The sequence below is a fragment of the Macaca fascicularis genome, chromosome 16 (genome assembly GCF_037993035.2).
Source record: "Macaca fascicularis isolate 582-1 chromosome 16, T2T-MFA8v1.1".
NCBI lineage: Eukaryota > Metazoa > Chordata > Mammalia > Primates > Cercopithecidae > Macaca > Macaca fascicularis.
Window position 1 is genome coordinate 41,300,139 of NC_088390.1, and position 19,381 is coordinate 41,319,519.

General features: G+C 42.4%; 2 protein-coding genes across 8 annotated transcripts in view; one reads left to right on the forward strand and one right to left on the reverse strand.

Annotated features, from left to right (window-relative positions):
* Positions 1 to 19,334, reverse strand: part of CCT6B (chaperonin containing TCP1 subunit 6B) — a 153,213-nt gene extending 133,879 nt beyond the window's left edge. For all 7 annotated transcript variants that reach the window (XM_074019006.1, XM_074018999.1, XM_074019004.1 and 4 more), the window contains exon 1: positions 19,234 to 19,334. Coding sequence is in view for 3 of the 7 variants with exons in the window: in XM_074018999.1 (XP_073875100.1) it covers positions 19,234 to 19,281 (48 nt within the window). In the remaining 4 variants the exon portion in view is untranslated. The remainder of the gene's footprint in view (positions 1 to 19,233) is intronic.
* On the forward strand, positions 46 to 1,541 carry ZNF830 (zinc finger protein 830). The gene has a single exon (XM_005583434.5). It carries the CDS (start codon positions 73 to 75, stop codon positions 1,189 to 1,191), a length of 1,119 nt encoding a protein of 372 aa, XP_005583491.3. The 5' UTR covers positions 46 to 72; the 3' UTR covers positions 1,192 to 1,541.
* Positions 19,335 to 19,381: the final 47 nt, after the last annotated feature.

Below are 19,381 nucleotides of genomic sequence, written 5' to 3' on the forward strand. Positions count from 1 at the left end.
GCCCTTACAGGAAGTGACATTATCATGCCTCGCCGGACGGAAACCAGAATCGCTTTGGGTCTGGTCGCCAAGATGGCGTCCTCCGCCTCCGCTAGGACTCCGGCCGGGAAGCGAGTGGTAAATCAGGAAGAATTGCGGCGGTTAATGAAGGAGAAGCAGCGTCTGAGCACCAATCGGAAACGGATAGAATCTCCATTCGCGAAGTACAACCGTTTGGGGCAGCTGAGTTGTGCCCTGTGTAACACCCCGGTTAAGAGCGAGCTCCTGTGGCAGACTCACGTCCTGGGAAAGCAGCACCGAGAGAAAGTGGCCGAGCTGAAAGGCGCGAAGGAAGCCAGCCAGGGTTCGTCCGCCAGCTCAGCGCCTCAGACCGTCAAGAGGAAAGCGCCGGACGCAGACGGCCAAGACGCCAAGAGAGCGAAGGCCACCTTGGTGCCTCAGGTACAGCCCTCCACATCTGCGTTGCCCACCAACTTTGACAAAATAGGAAAGGAGTTCATTAGAACGACTTCCAGTAAGCCTTCAGGACTCAGTTTACTCCCCGATTATGAAGATGAGGAGGAGGAGGAAGAGGAGGAGGAAGGAGATGGAGAAAGAAAAGGGGGGGACGCCAGCAAGCCGCTGTCCGACGCACAGGGCAAGGAGCACTCAGTTTCTTCTTCGCGGGAGGTAACAAGTAGTGTGCTGCCAGACGATTTCTTTAGTACTAATCCTCCCAAGGCCCCCATAATTCCTCATTCAGGGTCAATTGAGAAAGCAGAAATACATGAAAAAGTGGTGGAAAGGAGAGAAAACACCGCGGAAGCGTTACCGGAAGGTTTTTTTGACGACCCTGAGGTAGATGCAAGGGTGCGAAAGGTTGATGCCCCAAAAGATCAGATGGACAAAGAGTGGGACGAATTCCAAAAAGCCATGAGGCAGGTCAACACTATTTCCGAAGCCATAGTTGCCGAAGAGGATGAGGAGGGACGGTTGGACCGCCAGATTGGGGAGATCGATGAGCAGATAGAGTGTTATCGACGGGTGGAAAAGCTACGGAATCGCCAGGATGAAATAAAAAATAAACTTAAAGAAATCCTGACCATAAAAGAACTGCAGAAAAAGGAAGAAGAGAATGCTGACAGCGATGATGAGGGGGAACTACAGGATTTGTTGTCTCAGGATTGGAGAGTGAAAGGGGCATTGTTATAAGGTTTTAAAGACCCAAGGTTTCTAACAGCCTCTGCTATTGTATAAAAGTGCTGTCTCTCAGTAGTATATCGGTTACTTCATGCCTAGAGATTTGGGTACCTGGATTGCTAAACTGGATTGTTAAGATAAAATGAGCCAGTGAGCTACAGCACTTTGGAAAATTTGTGTAAAATGTTTTTGAGGTAAAGTTGTTTTTGAAATTTCTGAAGTGTTATATACCAAAATGCCAACTGTTCCACAACAGACTTAACTGTATACTTTCGTTGTAAATATTGTACATAGTTAAATCTATATTAAGTAATTCTGTTTTGAATTTTTTTAATTAATAGAAAGACCAACCGGCAAACTTTTAGATGAATGCTCACTGTGGTATTTGTAATGTATTTATCTTCTGAACCCTACATCAAGTTGAAAAGGTTTGTTTTCTTGTTTCTTTGGTTTTTTTAGAACACTTCATGAACACATAAGTCATTATAGGTTAATCAGTTCTCTTAGTATGCTTCATTTTAAAAACAGAAAAATATATGCCAAACACGATCAGCCTCCCTAAACCAGTTTCCCTGGACTAGACCAATGCTGCTCAGATGTGGTTGCATGTGAGAATCACCTATGAAGTATTAAAATAAATTCAAGTGTCTGAGGCCTTCCCCTTCAATAAATCTGGGATGAGGTCCAGGCAACTGTGTTTTTTAAAGCTCCCAGGTTATTCCAATATATGCCAGGATTTAAAGAGTAACTGCCCTAAATCCAGAACCCATTTATGTTTTTCTTTAAATAACATTCCATAAATTTGCTGTTTCTTGAATGAAGGAAATATTATCTTTTATTTATTTCATCCAGCCTTAAATTTTGTTATTTGGTGGTAAATTAGAGTTCCTTGTTTGCAGGTCCTATCTATTGTAGAAAGAATATTTAAGTTGTCTTTCCAGCAGTAACAGTTGGCACTTGCTGGTCATTGATAGTTTAAATCACTCTTTCCTTTAGAGATTGAGGTACTCAAATAGGAAAAGGGACTTAGCAGTGTTCTGGAGTAGAAATGCATACAGCATATTCAAATAAAAGTGAGCAATAATAATAATAGCTAAGACCTATATAGTTCTTAGTATGGGCCAGGTATGGTTGTAAGTGCTTTACATATATTAACTCAATCTAGTTTCCCTAAATTCCTTTTTTATGGAGAGGAGTACCAAGAGATAAGGTTTGAAAAGCTTTGAATGCTAAGTGAAAACTTTTTATGAAGTTCATATGAAAATGGAGGTTTTGAGCGAAGAATGACATCTGCAAAGAAATATGGAACATTAACAGTATATAGAATGGAATGAACACAGGGAGGGTAGAAGGAAACTAGGAGCTATTTGAAAACTATATTTTCAAAAGTGAGGTGACAAGACTGATTAGCTGTGGATTGGGAGAAAAGGAATAGAAGTGAAAGATTTTCAAAGGAATAGCTAAATTTTAGTGACTAGAAGTGGAAGAAGAAAAACAGGAGGGATAAGTACGGAATTCAAGATTTTGTATTTAGTGTCACTGCCTAAAAGGATTTATCTAACACTTATTGAACAGTTGCTGTGTACCACAAATTATTATTAATAATTGTCCTGCTGCCTTTGGCAGTCTTCTTCCTTGAGCTGCTAGCTGATCAGTGATAGCAGCTTCCATTTGATGAGACATGGCTTGCTTGCCTCAAATGTGTGAACCCACTGTTACTCAGAATTTTCCCTTCATTCATCACTATTACGCCAGTAAGAAAGTACAAATATAGGTTTGAATGGTGGGCCCAGTATTGCCTTGGCTAACAATCTAGTGGAGTACTGTCCACTAAAGATATAATGCCGCTGGGTGTGGTGGCTCATGCCTATAATCCTAGCACTTTGGGAATCCGAGGCGGGTGGATCACTTGACCTCAGAAGTTCAAGACCAGCCTGGGCAACATGGCAAAACCCCATCTCTACAAAAAATACAAAAAAAAAAAAATTATCTGGGTGTGGTGGCATGCACCTGTAGTCCCAGCTACTTGGGATGCTGAGGTGGGAGGATCACCTGTGCCAGGGGAGGTGGAGGCTGCAGTGAACTGTGATTGTGCCACTGCATTCCCGCATGGGTAACAGTATGACCCTGTCTCAGAAAGTCAAAAAATATAATGCAAGCCATAAATTTTACATTTTCTAGTAGCCAAAGTAAAAAGAAGTAAAAGTAGTTTTAATGTGTTTTATGCCCAGAATATTAATGTTCCAATATGTAGTTAATATTTAAAATCAATTATTTTTACTACATTTTTGAAATCTAAGTGTATCGAACAGCACATCTCAGTTTAGACTGGCCACACTTCAAGTACTGAATAGCCATATGTGACTAGTGACTACTATAAAAAACAGCATAGATCTAAAGAGTAAGGTATCCAGGTGAAAAGATAAACATGCTCAGGAGGTAGCCAGCATCCAATTTAACTAGAGCAGAGGGTTCACTCCTGGCAACAGTGGGAATTATGATTGAAAATACAGATTAGGAACATGTGGAGGACCTTAAATACCAAGCTCTAAGGAATGTGAACTTTCTAAGTTAACAATTTACCCTTGTAGATTGAGTCCTTAATTGTAACACTGCTTAATAAGTGCCAGGTGTGTGTTACTAATGTGAACGCCCCCATTGGGCTTTTAGGAAGCCCTCAAAATCTGATTCTCAAAGCTCCATTCCAGAGCAGTAGAAATGGGGCCCTGACCATAATCAGTGCCCAATGAGTCCTTGTTGAATTTGAGGTCAGTGTAAACAGCTACAGGAGCTAGTGCATCTTTCCTGATCCACTTATACATTGGAAAGCTCCATTATTATACCTTCTCTGAGCTAAGTCAAACAGGTTTTGGCATTTGAATGAATACCATCATTGTTCCTAAATTGTAAGAATTGTTCCCAAGGACTCCTTCCAGTCACTTCTCATTTTAGAAAGCCCCCTAATTCAGCCATCATCACAATATAGAAGTGTAAATGCTATAAAGGTATCCTCTCACCCAGCTTCACTTACCAATTTAAATCAATACACCTAACTTGGAAGAAGGAAAAAATGCTGATCCAACTAGCCTTCAAATGTATATGTGTCCAGTGCCTTAAAATTTGCTATTTAATGATGGAAGTAATTACTGCTTTTTACACACCAGGGGACAAAATAGGCTATGGAATTAAAATTGCAGGAGAAAATGTAATTTAGGCCTAAAATCTTTAATAGTAACAATCACTAGATTAGTGTGTAGTAATGGAAAGAACCATGGAATTGGAACAGAAGACCTGCATTCAAGTTTCCACTCTACTTTTTAATGGTTAATGAGCTTGGCCAAGTCACGTCTCTGAGCCTTAATTTGCTCCACTATAACATGAAGATATGTAATTCCTCACAGGGGTATGGTGAGAGTCCAGCAAGACATGGACTCATTCTGATGAACACAGAATGGAAGATCTTAATGGAAATAGTGTGTTTCCTGTCAAGTACCAATTGGCTAGCTGTTTGGCTAGATGTTGTGCCGGGGGTTTGAGTAAATATTCATAGGAATGATGACTAGATAGATAACCTTAGATTGCTTTTTCAAACTAATAGTCTTAGCCTATATAATACCAGGAGTATAGAAGATTTAAATTTGAACAAGGGCCGGGCTGTGTGGCTCACACCTATAATCCCAGCACTTTGGGAGACCGAGGCAGGCAGATCACCTGAGGTCAGGAGTTTGAGACCAGCCTGGTCAACATATAGTGAAACCCCGTCTCTACTAAAAAATAAATAAACACAAAAATTAGCTGGGCCTGGCAGTGCATGCCTGTAATCCCAGCTACTTGGGAAGCCAAGGTGGGAGAATCACTTGAACCCGGGAGGCAGAGGTTGCAGTGAGCTGAGATCGCACCAGTGTACCCCAGCCTGGGTGACAAAGCAAGACTCCATCTCTCAAAAAAAAAAAAAAAAGTTTGAACAGGGGGAAAAAAAAATGCCAAAACTCCCCACATTCAGTTTTACATCTACATTTCCTCCCTCAGTGATCTCATCCATTCCTATGGGTTTAAATATCACCTATGTATTGAAGATTCCCACTTTATATCTCCAACCTTGTCCTTCCTCCTAAGCTTCTGGCTTGGCTAAGTACCTACCTAACATTCCACTTCGAGGTTTAATAGGTGTCCAAAATAGAATAACTCTCAAACAGAGCTTTGATTTTCTTCTCAAACCTGTTCTCAGGTTTACTGAGAACTTGTCTCAATAAATTTTACTGAGTAAATTTTACTGAGACTTGTCTCAGTAAATGGCACCACTACCCACCCAGATGCTCAAGGCAAACCCTGGGGGCCATCATTCATTGTCATTCCTTTCCCTCAAATCTAATGTACTAGTTAAGTCCTGTCCATTCTACCTCTAAAATATGCCTAAAATCTGTCCACTTCTTTCTCACTGGCCCTAGCCACCAACATCTCATTCATTGTTGCCTATCCCCTCACCCTCATCACAATCTATTCTCACAGAGTAGTCAGAATGATCTTAAAATTTTAGATTAAGACACTTCATCATTTAAAACCATTATATGCTTCCATCACACTGGGGGGTGGTGGGGGTAAGAAATCCAAGCCCTTATTAAGTCCACATGGTATTCAGGGGTTGCTAATTCAAATGTCTACTACTTACAAACTGATGACACTAAGCCCCATTAAAGTGGTGTGGAAGGGGACAGGAGAGCATAACTGTTCTACGTTGAATGCAACTGTTATTCAGGAATAACGGCCTGGCATAGTGGCATGGACAATTTGTTTTTTGGTTTTGGTGGTTTTTTTTTTTTTTGGTTTTTGGTTTTTGTTTTTGTTTTTGAGACGGAGTGTCGCTCTGTCGTGCAGTGGCGCGATCTCGGCTCACTGCAACCTCTGCCTCCCAGGTTCACGCCATTCTGCCTCAGCCTTCTGAGTAGCTGGGACTACAGGTGCCCGCCACCATGCCTGGCTAATTTTTTTGTATTTTTAGTAGAGACGGAGTTTCACCATGTTAACCGGGATGGTCTCGATCTCCTGACCTTGTGATCCGCTTGCCTTGGCCTCCCAAAGTGCTGGGATTACAGGCACGAGCCACCACACCCGGCCCAAATTTTTTTTTTTTTGACTTAAGATAAATTGCAAGTCAGGATTGTTTTTCAGTGAAATGTCAAAAACACTGTGGGCTGAGTGTGATCTGTGGACCCGCACCTTGTGACATACCTCTCTGACTTCATCTGCTACACATTTCCCCTTAATTCTCTATTTCCCAGTTCACTAGCTAGCTTTCTAGCCCTCGGATGTGACATCTTAGGGCTCACACCCTTGTGGTTTTCTCTGCTTGGAATGTGACTTCAGATAGCATGGCAGTCTTCTCAATCATTCAGTTCTCAGCTCTAAAGTCCCTTTCTCAGATGGCATAAACAGCCACCTGTCACTCAAAACACTTTATGAATTCACTAAACATCACTATCTTAAGTTAGCTTGTTTATTTGTATCTAACTCTCCCCACTAAAATGTAAACTCCATGAGAGCAGGGATCTTGTCTGTCTTAGCTGCAACCTAAAATAATGTCAGACACATAATAGGACTCGATAAACACCTGTTGAATGAATATCCCCCACATAGCTGGAAGTTGCTTGGGAAAGTGGCAGAAAGATCAAGCTGACTACAGAAATCAGAACCAGAGTCAGTCAGTCAGCAGCTTGGACAGAGGGCTGGGGTACTTTTTTCCTACTATGCGTCTTCCTTACTTCTCTGGCACACGAAGCCCTTACCTATTCTGAGCACACAACAGGGCAAGGAGGTATACACAACAGCCTCTAGGGTGCAATGGGCCACCTTCACAGTTAGCCAACAGGAATTCCTCATAGCACCAAATAGGCAAAGAGGGACCTCCACATGTCAGCGGGAGCTCTTGGGCAACCTTGATACCAGGAGGAAGAAAGTGGCAGGGCAAGATCACAGAGCCAGCAAGCACTCACTATTCCCCAGCCACGCTCACCCCTTGTCTCTTGGCAGTCAAAGCCTTTCAGAGTGCATCTATGCACTTAGCCATCCTTCACTGTAAGTACCCCCAGTCTCTCAGAGGAGGAAACCAGCTCCATCTGGCTGCACCTCCATTTTGCTAGCAGCATTTGGTGAGCTTCAAGCACACTGGGAAGCCAAGAGTCATCTTTAGGGGAATGAGGAGGACCACACGAAGCGGTTGATGATGTGGTGTTCGTTGTTTTCATTGTTGTGTATTGTTTGTTTGCTTGTTGTTTTGCCAAGTGTAGTTACAAGGTGGTATCAATCAAGCCAGCTGATCAGGTTATTAACAATAGCTACTATTGACTGGATACCTACCATATGGGTGGCCCTATGCTAGGGCTTGGTATACACCACATCACATCCTCACAACCCTGTGAAGTATATGAAATCTTCATTTTACAGATGAGGAAGCTGAGGTTCTGAAGTGAAACAACTGACTCAAGGCAACAATCCCAAAGCCCTTGTTCATTATTATTTAATATTAATATATACTTGCATAGAGTATTTTTTACTCACCAACTGATATGGTTTGGCCGTGTCCCCACCGAAATCTCATCTTGAATTCCCACGTGTTGTGGGAGGGACTCAGTGGGAGGTAACTGAATCATGGGGACAAGTCTTTCCTGTGCTGTTCTCATGATACTGAGTCAGTCTCAGGAGATCTGATGGTTTTAAAGAGAGGAGTTCCTCTACACAAGTTCTCTCTTTGCCTGCTGCCATTTATGTAAGACGTGACTTGCTCCTCTTTGTCTTCCACCATGATTGCCAGGCCTCCCCAGCCATGTGGAACTGTAAGTCCATTAAACCTCTTTCTTTTGTAAATTGCCCAGTCTCGGGTATGGTTTTATCAGCACCATGAGAACAGACTAATACACCAACTTTTACATCGGTTTTCTTCATCTCACCACCCCCCACCAAGAGTGAAACAACTATTATCACTCCATTTTAGATGTTTAATGACTCGTCCAAGGTCACTCAGTAAGTTAATCACTAAGACCAGATGTAACTTGATTTCCCAGTCCAATATATTTTCTATATTTAATAATAAAATGTGCAAAACATGACAGGATCCCCAAAATAGCAATAATTTAAGATGAGGGAAGTTTGCTGTCAAGGTTAAAGCAGTTCAGTGCTTTTCACAATCCCTTGCTAGGCTGGGAAGTCCTCTTTGTTGCAGGGCGTTATCCTCAGACTTTCTCCACACACTCCCAAATGCTCTGCCTTACCTCATTTCGCCAGCAATAAAGTGTGTACTCCTTAGTGGTCTCTGATGGGAGGAAGAACGATGATTTCAGTTCTCAGAAATCCCAATGGGAAACAACAGCTACAAAGTACCCTGTGATCCACCGCTTTTTGACAAGGTGACCTTGGGCGAGTTACTTCACTTAGTTTCCTCAACCATTAATATAATCCAAGGAGAGTAATAGTTCCTGTCTCCTAAGATTAAATGAGTTAAATGCATGTCAATGTTTTTAATATAGCATCTGAGCCATATAGTAAGCACTCACTAAATGTTGCCTGTTATTACTGTACTGTATGGTTTCTGTATTCTAGGAGACTGCCCTTCCTCCACATGACCATCCACAGAGGGTATCTGAGGGAAAATGCTTTTGCTCTTTTTGGGATAATTTAGAAGTAGAAGAGGCACTAGATTAAGTACAGTTATTTCCCAAGGTGGCTTAGACCCACTTGCTTCCATTCATTCCCTCTCATTTGTATATTTGACATTTATTAAGAACCTACTCTATGAGAGTTCCTAGGGATTCAAAGATGAATAAAATGTAGCCCTGAACAAATGGATCTCAGTCTAGATCAGAGCTTTTCAACCCCATCGCTATTTTTGTTTGTTTGTTTGGTTGGTTGGTTGTTTTTCTGAGATAAGGTCTCGCTCTGACGCCCAGGCTGGAGTGCAGTGGTGTGATCATAGCTCACCTCAGCCCTGAACTCCCAGGCTCAAGTGATCCTCCTGCTTTAGCTTCCTGAGTAGCTAGGGCTACAGGCACGAGCCACCATACTCACCTATTTTTCCCCCTTTTTTTGGTAGGGACAGTGTCTCCCTGTTACCAAGGCTGGTCTTGAGCTTCTGTACTCAAGTGATCCTCCTGTCTCAGCCTCCCAAAGTGCTGGGATTGCAGGCATAAGCCACCACACCAGGCTTCCCTCTACACTATTGACATTTGGGACTGGATAATTATTTGGGCTGGGGGTCTGTCCTTTGCATCGTAGGATGTTTGGCAGTATCCCTGACCTCTGCCCACTAAATGTCAGTGGCACCGTCACAACCCCCCACCTCATCGTGTTAGCTAAGAGTAGCCCCCAGTTGAGATCTACTGGTCTGTTTACAACTAACTATAATATAATATGATAAAATATGTTTGTGCAAAGTGTTGAGTGGGCAGTGTGTTGGAGGAGCAACTGACTGCGGGGAGGAGGGCTCAGAAAGCTTCTGAGGAGAGAAAATTTGCACTCAGCATTGAAGGACGAGAAAGACTGTGCCAAGCAGTGAAGGAGGGAATGAGTATTGTGGACTAAGGTAATAGTGGCACAGAGACATGGAAAGTATGCAGTGCAGGGGAAACTGTCACCTCAAGTACATGGAAGGATGTGGTGGAAATAGGACAGGAAGTCCACTGGGACTAGATTTACAAAGAACCTTGCGTGTGACCCTAAGCAATTTAGACTCCAGCCCAAAGGCAGAAATCCAGCATGGGAAGGAAGAGAAAAAAGCACATTCATTTCTTGGAAAGACTTAACATCCTCAACTGGGAAAAGAGAGAGAAGATGGACAAAAATGACTAATTCCTTCTTTTAATCTGGATTTTCTTTCCAGTTATGGATTGGCTCTTCAGCCCACAGCCTCTACACTCCTCCAAATGAGAAGGAAGAAAAACTAGAGAAGCCCTCCTATTTTAGAACACAAGATTCACTCGAGAAAAAGACTCAATTTTACTCCTCCAAATAGTCCTTGAAGCTACTTGAAAACCTCTCATAGTAGAAACTGATATATTCCTTTGGTTGATGTCTTTTTATTTTAATTTTCAAAAAGTTTAGGAAATAGAAGCACACGGGGAAGTACAGAAAATAATATAACAAACATCTTGCACCCATTATCCAAAAATTCCTTTGAGAAATAGAAAAGTACAGAACACAGCTAAAACCCAAGTTAAAGAGAGTTTAGGTTTTAGATAGATGCTTGGGCAGGAGGAACCTGGCTAACATTCACAGCATCAGACATCAGTGTGCAGCTTCTGGATGAAGGGCTGTCTCACCTAGTCTGTGCAAATGGGCCCATTTCAAAGACAATGGTTCCCTAACCCAACTATATCCAATGCCCTATGCTGACCTACTCAAGGAGATTCTAGGTCAGTTTAACATTGGAAACAGCATGTTAAACAAGTTCTTCACGTAGTTCTGCAGTGGCAAAAACCAATGCTTAAAGCAATAACGTAACCTGTTGACCTATTCATCTGTTGATAACAGATCCTGCCTCACAAGTTTACTCTGACGATTAAATACATACACACATGTTGCTTAGCACTGGCATATAAGAAGCACTCAATAATACTTATTAACAATAATCAGTGTTCACTGAGTACTTCTTTAGTGTACACTATGGTACAAGGGTCTGCAAGGAATTCAAAGGTATATATCAACCTCTTCCTAAAGGCAGAGTCTGAGTTTATCTTATTCACTCAATGCCCTGCACAAAGCAGACACTCAAATAATACTTATTGAATAAATGAGTGAAAAAGTGGCCCTGACCTTCAAGGAAATTACAATCTGGTTGTATTATAAATAGTATATAAGAAACTGGGCAGGGGCCAGGTGCGGTGGTTCAAGCCTGTAATATCAGCACTTTGGGAGGCTGAGGTGGGAGAATCACTTGAAGCCAGGAGGTCAAGACCAGCCTGGGCAACATGGCGAGATGCCATCTCTACATAAAAATTAGCTGGGAGTGGTGCAATCCCAGCACTTTGAGAGGCCGAGGCAGATGGATCACCTGAGCTCAGGAGTTCCAGACTAGCCTGGGCAATATGGTGAAACTGTGTCTCTACGGAAAATACAAAAAATTAGCCAGTTTTGGTGGCATGCACCTGTGGGTCTCAGGTACTTGGGAGGCTGAGGTGGCAGGATTGCTTGAGCCTGGGAAGTGGAGGTTGCAGTAAGTCAAGATTGCACCACTGCACTCCAGCAAGACTGCATCTCTGAAAAAAAAAAAAAAAAAAAAGGAAATTGGGCAGGACCAAAATATTAAACTACTGGTTATATGCAGTGTAAAGAGGGCTAATCAAAAGTCTAGGGTCTGAGTCCCACTTTGCCGCCCATTAGCTGTGATATTTACCTGGTCAGTTTACTCCCTGAGCCTTAGTTTTATCCTCTTGGAGTATTAGGCTATGTCTGGGTACTAAGGACCCTCCCAAGAGGATCTATCACCAAGACCAAGATAGGAGCTGCAGGCAGGGGAGGTGGCAGCATGGGTGGTCAGGAATGCTTCAAGAGGGCCAAAGTGGCACTTCCCAGAGAAGGAAAGAAAAGGGGTAGAGGCTCTCCCAATGTACAGGAATGGCAGGAGGAACAAGAGAGGTAAAGTGTTCAGCTCAGTCTTCAACCTCTGCCACTGCACCAAAGCTAAAAAACCAGCTATCATCAAAACTACCTTAGCAACCAGCCCCAGAGCCCTGTAAAGGAAAACTTAGGTCTACCTCTCAAATAGGCTCATCTCTTCAAAAAACATATTTCCCTCTGAAAATTATTAACTTGTCTCCTGAAAAACATAACCACCAGGACTTCACGCTAGAAAACCCAACCCAGGAGTTCAAGGAAGATGGTGGCAACTTTTGAGTTTTCCTCACATCTTCTTAACCCCGTCCCATAACCTCATCCCAGAACCTCTCTGTCATGGATCAGCTACTCCCAAAGGCAAGTATGACTCCTCTCAGCTCTGCCCTTCCTCAACCTGACAGCCGTAGCACAACATATTCAAAGGAGAGGCCAAGAAACCCCCCTGGTTAAGAACCAACCTCCGCAGCCTTTATTGAGAATGAAGAACAATGAGCTGATGTGAATTCTTATATCTTTCTACAGCTGTTCCCTTTTAAATATTTATCCTGGCAAATACCACCACCGTTTTTTACAACTTATTTTAATTGTGTGACTATTAAGCAAACCAACCCATAAAATCAGCTCTTGCTGCTGGGATTTATGTGATTCATAGACCACAGCTTATTAAAAAAGGGAATCCACCGAGAACAGACTAGCCTTACAAGTGCCCCTCACTGTCTCTAGGAAGGTGTCAAGCCTTTTCCCAATTCTTGCCTGTGGCTCCCAAGCTACCAGTTAGTAGCATAGAACGTGAACAGAATCTACCCATTTCCTTACGGCTCTTTTTCTTCGTAACAATCCTGATGAGTCTTAACTGGAAGTCAGGGATAGAACAGTCTTAAAGGAGGTAGTTGAAACTTTTAAGAGGCTCACAAACAGGACAGATGCCCTAGAGGATTTACAGTCAAGGTCTGTGGAAAGAACTTAATTGAGGACTTTGAATAGCTAGGAACAAGCATGAGGTATCCGGATTATTCACCACCAACTTAGTTCTTGTTTGGATCATAAAACTGCTTTGAGACTCCATAAAAGCTCTTCACCAAAACTGCGCATGCACACAAATGTTTATATAACATTTCAGGAAATTCAAGGACACCCCTGAGCCCATCCACAGTTCCCCTAGGGGTCTATACGCCTCAGTTATTTCTTACTATCATTGTTACCACCCAAGCTGCCTTCATCTCTCCCCTAGATTATTACCATAGCTACCTGACTCATCTCCCAACTTTTCTACACAACAACCAGAGTGATAGTGATCCTGTTAAAGCCTAAGTTAGATGACACGATTTCCCTGCTCAGTACAATCCACTAGCTTCCCTCCTCACCTGGAATAAAAGCCAATGTCTTTGCAATGTCTTACAAGACCCTACAGGATCTGTCTCCTTGCTTTTCTCAACCTTAACTCCAGCTGCTCTACCACATGGATCTCCTTGCTATCGTCCCAAATGACAGTCACATTTTTGGCCTCCATGCCTTTATCTAATGCTCCCTCTATCCTCAATCTGCATGGGGCTGACTCATTTCTTCAAATCTTTTCTGTTGTTACTTGTCAGTGAGGCCTTCCTGACCTCTATTTAAAACTGCCGCCCTGCCCCTGCTCTGCATGTTCCACCCTCCTCTGCTTTCTTCTTCTCCATGGCACCCACTCACTTCTTACACCTTATGCATTTTACTTCCCTGTTTGTAATTTATCTCCCACACTAGTTTGCTCCATGAGGGCTGGATTTTTGTCTGCTTTGTTTCGCTACTGTATTACACTCCTGGAATTGTGCCTGACACAGAGTAGGCACTCAATAAATACTTGACTGACCAATCAATGACTGAGTGATTACACTCTGTAGTGGTATGAATGAATCCAGGTTGGATAGTGCAGGAGAATGTACATTTATTGAAATGCCTCTAAGTGCCAAGCAGTTTGCAAGCTGATATCAGTCATCTCATTAATTGGTACCCACAATCCCAAGAGTTATTTTTATCCTCATTTCACCACCACCCCAAAAATGAAATACTTAAGCATAAATCTAATACAATATGTACAAGAAGTATATGAGGAAAACTACAAAGCCCTAATAAAAGAAATCAAAGACAAACTAACCAATAAATATTCCATGTTCATGGATACAAATACTCAATATTGTCAAGATGTCAGTTCTTTCCAATGTGATCTGTATATTCGACACAATCCCAATCAAAATTCCAGTAAGTTAGTTTGTGGATATTGGCTTTAGAAACTGATTCTAAAGTTTATGCGAAAAAGCAAAAGATTCAGAATAGCCAACACAATATTGGAGGAAGAGAACAAAGTTGGAGGACTGACATTATCTAAGTTAAGACTTGCTATAAAGCTACAGGAATCAAGACAGTGTGGTACTGGTCAAAGAACACACAAATAGACCAATGGACCGAATACACAGCCCACAGACAGACTCACATAGTCAGTGATCTTTGACAAATGACCAAAAGCAATACAAATAAGAAAACAGTCTTTTCAAAAATGGTGTTAGATCAACAAGGGATCCACATGGCAATCATTGAATCTAGACAGATCTTACACCCTTCACAGAAATAAACTCAAAATGGATCACAGACCTAAATGTAAAACTATCCCCATTTCATGGTGAAAACTGAGACCCAGAAAGTTAAGAAAATAGATAAAAGTTACAGACAGCTGGTAGTGGAACATAATTCAAACCTGTCTGTGCAAATCCAAAGCCCTGCTCTTCCCACCACACTTTGCCTCATTCTCCTTGGTACAGCAGTTCCCACTTTTCTTTTTTCTGAGACAGAGTCTCGCTCTGTCTCCCAGACTGGAGTGCAGTGGCGCGATCTCAGCTCATTGCAACCTCCACCTCCCAGGTACAAGTCATTCTTCTGCCTCAGCCTCCTGAGTAGCTGGGATTACAGGCGCATGCCACCATGCCTGGCTAATTTTTGTATTTTTAGTAGAGATGGGCTTTCACCATGTTGGTCAGACTGGTGTCGAACTCCTGACCTTATGATCCACCCACCTTGGCTTCCCAAAGTGCTGGGATTACAGGCATGAGCCACCACACCCAGCCAGTTCCCACTTTTCTAAAGAAATGCAACTGCCAGCTTTTGTACCTAGTTCCATTTCTTTTGCACCTAGTTCCATTTCACAGCAGGGGACCTGAATCAGAGATAATCAGGGGGTCCAGGGAGCTCTCGTCAAGCAAAAATCAACATTTAGAGCCTGAGTCTTTGCAAGTTTATATCAAATATTGTTACGATATAATAAACATCCTTCTAGGGGATCTTATCACTTCCAGAGTTTTATTCATTCATTCCATTCACTCATGAGTTTCATTCATTATTCACAAATATTTGTTGAGTATCTACTGTGTGCCCAGCACTGTTCTAGGCACTGAGCATATGGCACAGATGCCGCCCTCCACATGTAGGTTTGAAATCTAAGGCACTGCACTCTAACAGAAATATAGTGTAAGCCAAACATGCAGTTTTATATTTTCTAGTCGCCACATTTTCAAAAAAGTAAAAATAAACAGGTGAGATGATCTTTAATAATATATTTTATTTAACACAACATATCCAAAAAATCACTTCAATAAATAATTAACATAAAGATAGGACAGTCTTGAGTCATTTAACAACAGGATACGTTCTGCGAAATGCATTGGAAAGTGATTTGGTGATGGGAATATCGTAGAGTGTACTTACAAAACCTAGATGGTATGGCCAACTACATACCTAAGCTATATGGTATAGCCTATTGCTCCTAGGTTATAAACCCATACAGCATGTTACTATACTGAATACTGTAGGCAACTGTAACACAATGGTAAGTATTTGTGTCTCTAAACATAGGCAAAGTACAGCACACACACACACACACACACACACACACAAAGGTATAAAAGAAAATGGTCCGAGGTGGGTGGATCACCTGAGGTTGGGAGTTTGAGACCAGCCTGACCAACATGGAGAACCCCGTCTCTACTAAAAATACAAAATTAGCCGGCCGTGGTGGTGCATGTCTGTAATCCCAGCTACTCGGGAGGCTGAGGCAGGAGAATCGCTTGAACCTGGGAAGCGGAGGTTGCAGTGAGCTGTGATCACGTCATTGCACTCCAGCCTGGGCAAGAAGAGTGAAACTCCATCTCGAAAAAAAAAGAAAAAAAAAAAGAGTGCACCACATAGGGCACTTACCATGAACGAAGCTTACAGGACTAGAAGTTGCTCTGGGTGGGTCAGTGAGTGAGTGGTGTGGGAATATGAAGGCCTAGCACATTATTCTGCCTTACTCTGGACTTTATAAACTGTATACTTAGGCAACACTAAATTTACTTTAAAACTGTCTTCTTTTTTCAATAATAAATTAACCTTAGCTTACTGTTAACTTTTTTACTTTATAAGCTTTTTAATTTTTCTTTCTTTCTTTCTTTTTTTTTTTTTTTTTGAGATAGTCTCACTCTGTTGCCCAGGCTGCAGTGCAGTGGCACAATCTCAGCTCACTGCAACCTCTGCCTCCCAGGTTCAAGAGATTCTCCTGCCTCAGCCTCCCAAGTAGCTAGGATTACAGGTGCATGCCACCATGCCCGACTAATTTTTGTATTTTTAGTAGAGATGGGGTTTCGCCATGTTGGCCAAAGTGTCTTCCAAAGTGCTGGGATTACAGGTGTGAGCCACCGCGATGGGCCCTGTTTGTGTTTTAAACTAAGAGTTATTACAAAAGAATCAAGTATTTTAAAATTAAAATAGCTTAGCTGGGCACAGTGGCTCACGCCTGTAATCCCAGCACTTTGGGAGGTTGAGGCGGGCAGATCACCTGAGGTCAGGAGTTCGAGACCAGCCTGGCCAACAAGGCGAAACCCATCTCTACTAACAATATAAAAAAATTATCCAGGTGTGGTGGTGGGCACCTGTCATCCCAGCTACTTGGGAGGCTGAGGCAGGAGAATCTCTTGAACCTGAGAGGCAGAGGATGCAGTGGACTGAGATCGTGCCATTGCACTCCAGCCTGGGTGACAAGAGCAAAACTCTATGTCAAACACACACACAGACACACACTCACAAACAGCACAGTCGTATAAAAATATTTTTCTTTTTTAAATAAATTTTTTTCTTATAAATATGTTGCCCAGGCTGGTTTTGAACTCCTCCTGCCTCAGCCTCCTAAAGTGCTAGGATTAGAGATGTGAGCCACTGTGCCCAGCCAATATTTTTGCTTTATATCCTTATACTATAAGCTTTTTCCTATTAAAAAAAAATCCTTTTACTTTTAAAACTTTTTTGTTAACAATTAAGACACAAACACACACATTAGCCTAGTAAGCCTACACAGGGTCAGAATCATCAATATCACCATCCTCCACCTCTATATCTTGTCCTACTGGAAGGCCTTCAGGGGCAATATCATGCATGGAGCTGTCATCTCCTACGGTAACAATGTCTTCTTCTGGAATACCTCCTAAAGGACCTACCTGATGCTGTTTTACAGTTAGCTATTTTTTTAAGTAAGTAGTAGTATACTCTAAAATAACAATAAGGCTGGGCATGGTGGCTCATGCCTGTCATCCCAGCACTTTGAGAGGCTGAGGCAGGCAGATCACTTGAGGTCAGGAGTTCGAGACCAGCCTGGTCAACATTGTGAAACCCCGTCTCTACTAAAAATACAAAAATTAGCCGGGCGTGGTGGCGGGTGCCTGTAATTCCAGCTACTCAGGAGGCTGAGGGAGGAGAATTGCTTGAACCTAGGAGGCAGAGGTCGCAATGAGCCGAAATCCTGCCATTGCACTCCAGCCTGGGAGACAAGAACAAAACTCTGTCGCGCAAAAAAAAAAAAAAAAAAAAAAAAAATTATTAGCCCATCGCGGTGGCAAGTGCCTGTAGTCCCAGCTACTCGGGAGGCTGAGGCAGGAGAATCACTTGAACCTGGGAGGCGGAGGTTGCAGTCAGCTGGGATCGCGCCACCACACTCCAGCCTGATCAACACAGCAAGACTGTCTCAAAAATTAATTAATTTAATGACAATAAAAGGTATAGTATACTAAATATATAAACCAGCAACATTGTCCCTTATTATCAAGTATTATATACTGTACATAATTGTGTGTATTATGCTTTTATACAACTGGCAATGCAGTAGGTTCATTTCCACCAGCATCTCCACAAACACATGAGTAATGTGCTGTCACTATATGACAGGGATTTTTCAGTTCCATTATAATCTTATGGGACCACCCTATTATATTTGGTCCATTGTTGGCCTAAATGTCATTATGTGGTACATATTATTAATGAGATATTTTACTTTTTTTAGTATGAATTTTTTGGTTTGTATTTTCTTCACTTATAGCACATCTCAATTCCATGCAACATTCAAGTGCTCAATAGTCACCTGTGGCTGTGATTACAGCACTGGAAAAAGACAGATACCACTGAGGAAACTTAAAAAAAATGTAGCAAATGTAGAGATGTGCTCAAGATCACTCAATTATCATAGCTAGGACGTGAGTCTCCAGTGACCTTCCAATTCCAAAGCCCTGGTTCATTCTGCTGCGCATTAAAAACAGGTTTTACTCCCCTCCGAACATTAGAATCGCAGTTAAACTTACTCAACCAAACTTAATGTATCCAATACAAAACTCATCCTTCTGCCCCTAACACCTCCTCTGCCTCTCTATTTTCTATTTCAGTTGATGGTACCCTTATCTTTCTGCTCACTCAAATTATTATTATTTTATCCATAAATGAGCACTTTATTTAGATCATTTAAATTCTAAATGATCTTCAAAACCACACTTTACTCTCCACCCCAACTAGCTGAATTTCATCTCCCACATGGGTCACTATGAGAACCTTCTGATTTGTTCCCTTGCCTCAGTCTCTCCCCACCCAGCTTCAACAGTATTCCCTAAGACTCTTCATGGCTCTCCACCCTCTACAGAGTAAAGACGAAACTCTTCATCACACAGCACAGAATTCTCTCGGGAATCTGTTCCTTGCTTACCTAACAAGGCCCAATTGTTTGCTGTTCCTAGACTCTGAAGAGGTCATTTACCCTCAGGCTGCTACACTTGTAAAAATCGCCATCCCCAACTCTCATGGAGCTGGCTTCAGATTTAAGATAATACACTTTGAACGATATACAATCAAGGAGTTTCTCCTCCATCACTCCTTTACATTTTATATCTACCTGCTATTTAGTGCCTCGTCTCAATTCCATGAAAGTTACTGACTACTATTTACTAGGCAGTCTGCAGGACACAAAGAGAGGGATTATATTTAAAAAATAGATTGACGCAATCTTTGCCTTCCCCGACTTCATTACAGTATCTTTAAAAACTAGATCCTCTCTAACAGTATGAGAAAATCAAGGGGATCCTCGGAAGTTCAGGCCAGGCTGCGTTCCGAGGAGCCACCACGTCCCCTCACCTCCGCTTCCCGGGCGGCGATTGCAGGTTGAAAACTACTTCCAAACATCACAGGGCAGGCAGACTGTGACTATGACCCACGTGGCAGACGGGGGCGGGGACAGGTAGCGCGGCCGCGGCCTCGGTTCTTGCGCCTGCGTGCTGCCTCC

Bases quoted from the DNA above. Each gene is read 5' to 3' on its own strand.
- ZNF830 (XM_005583434.5), top strand. From the start codon at position 73: ATGGCGTCCTCCGCCTCCGCTAGGACTCCGGCCGGGAAGCGAGTGGTA.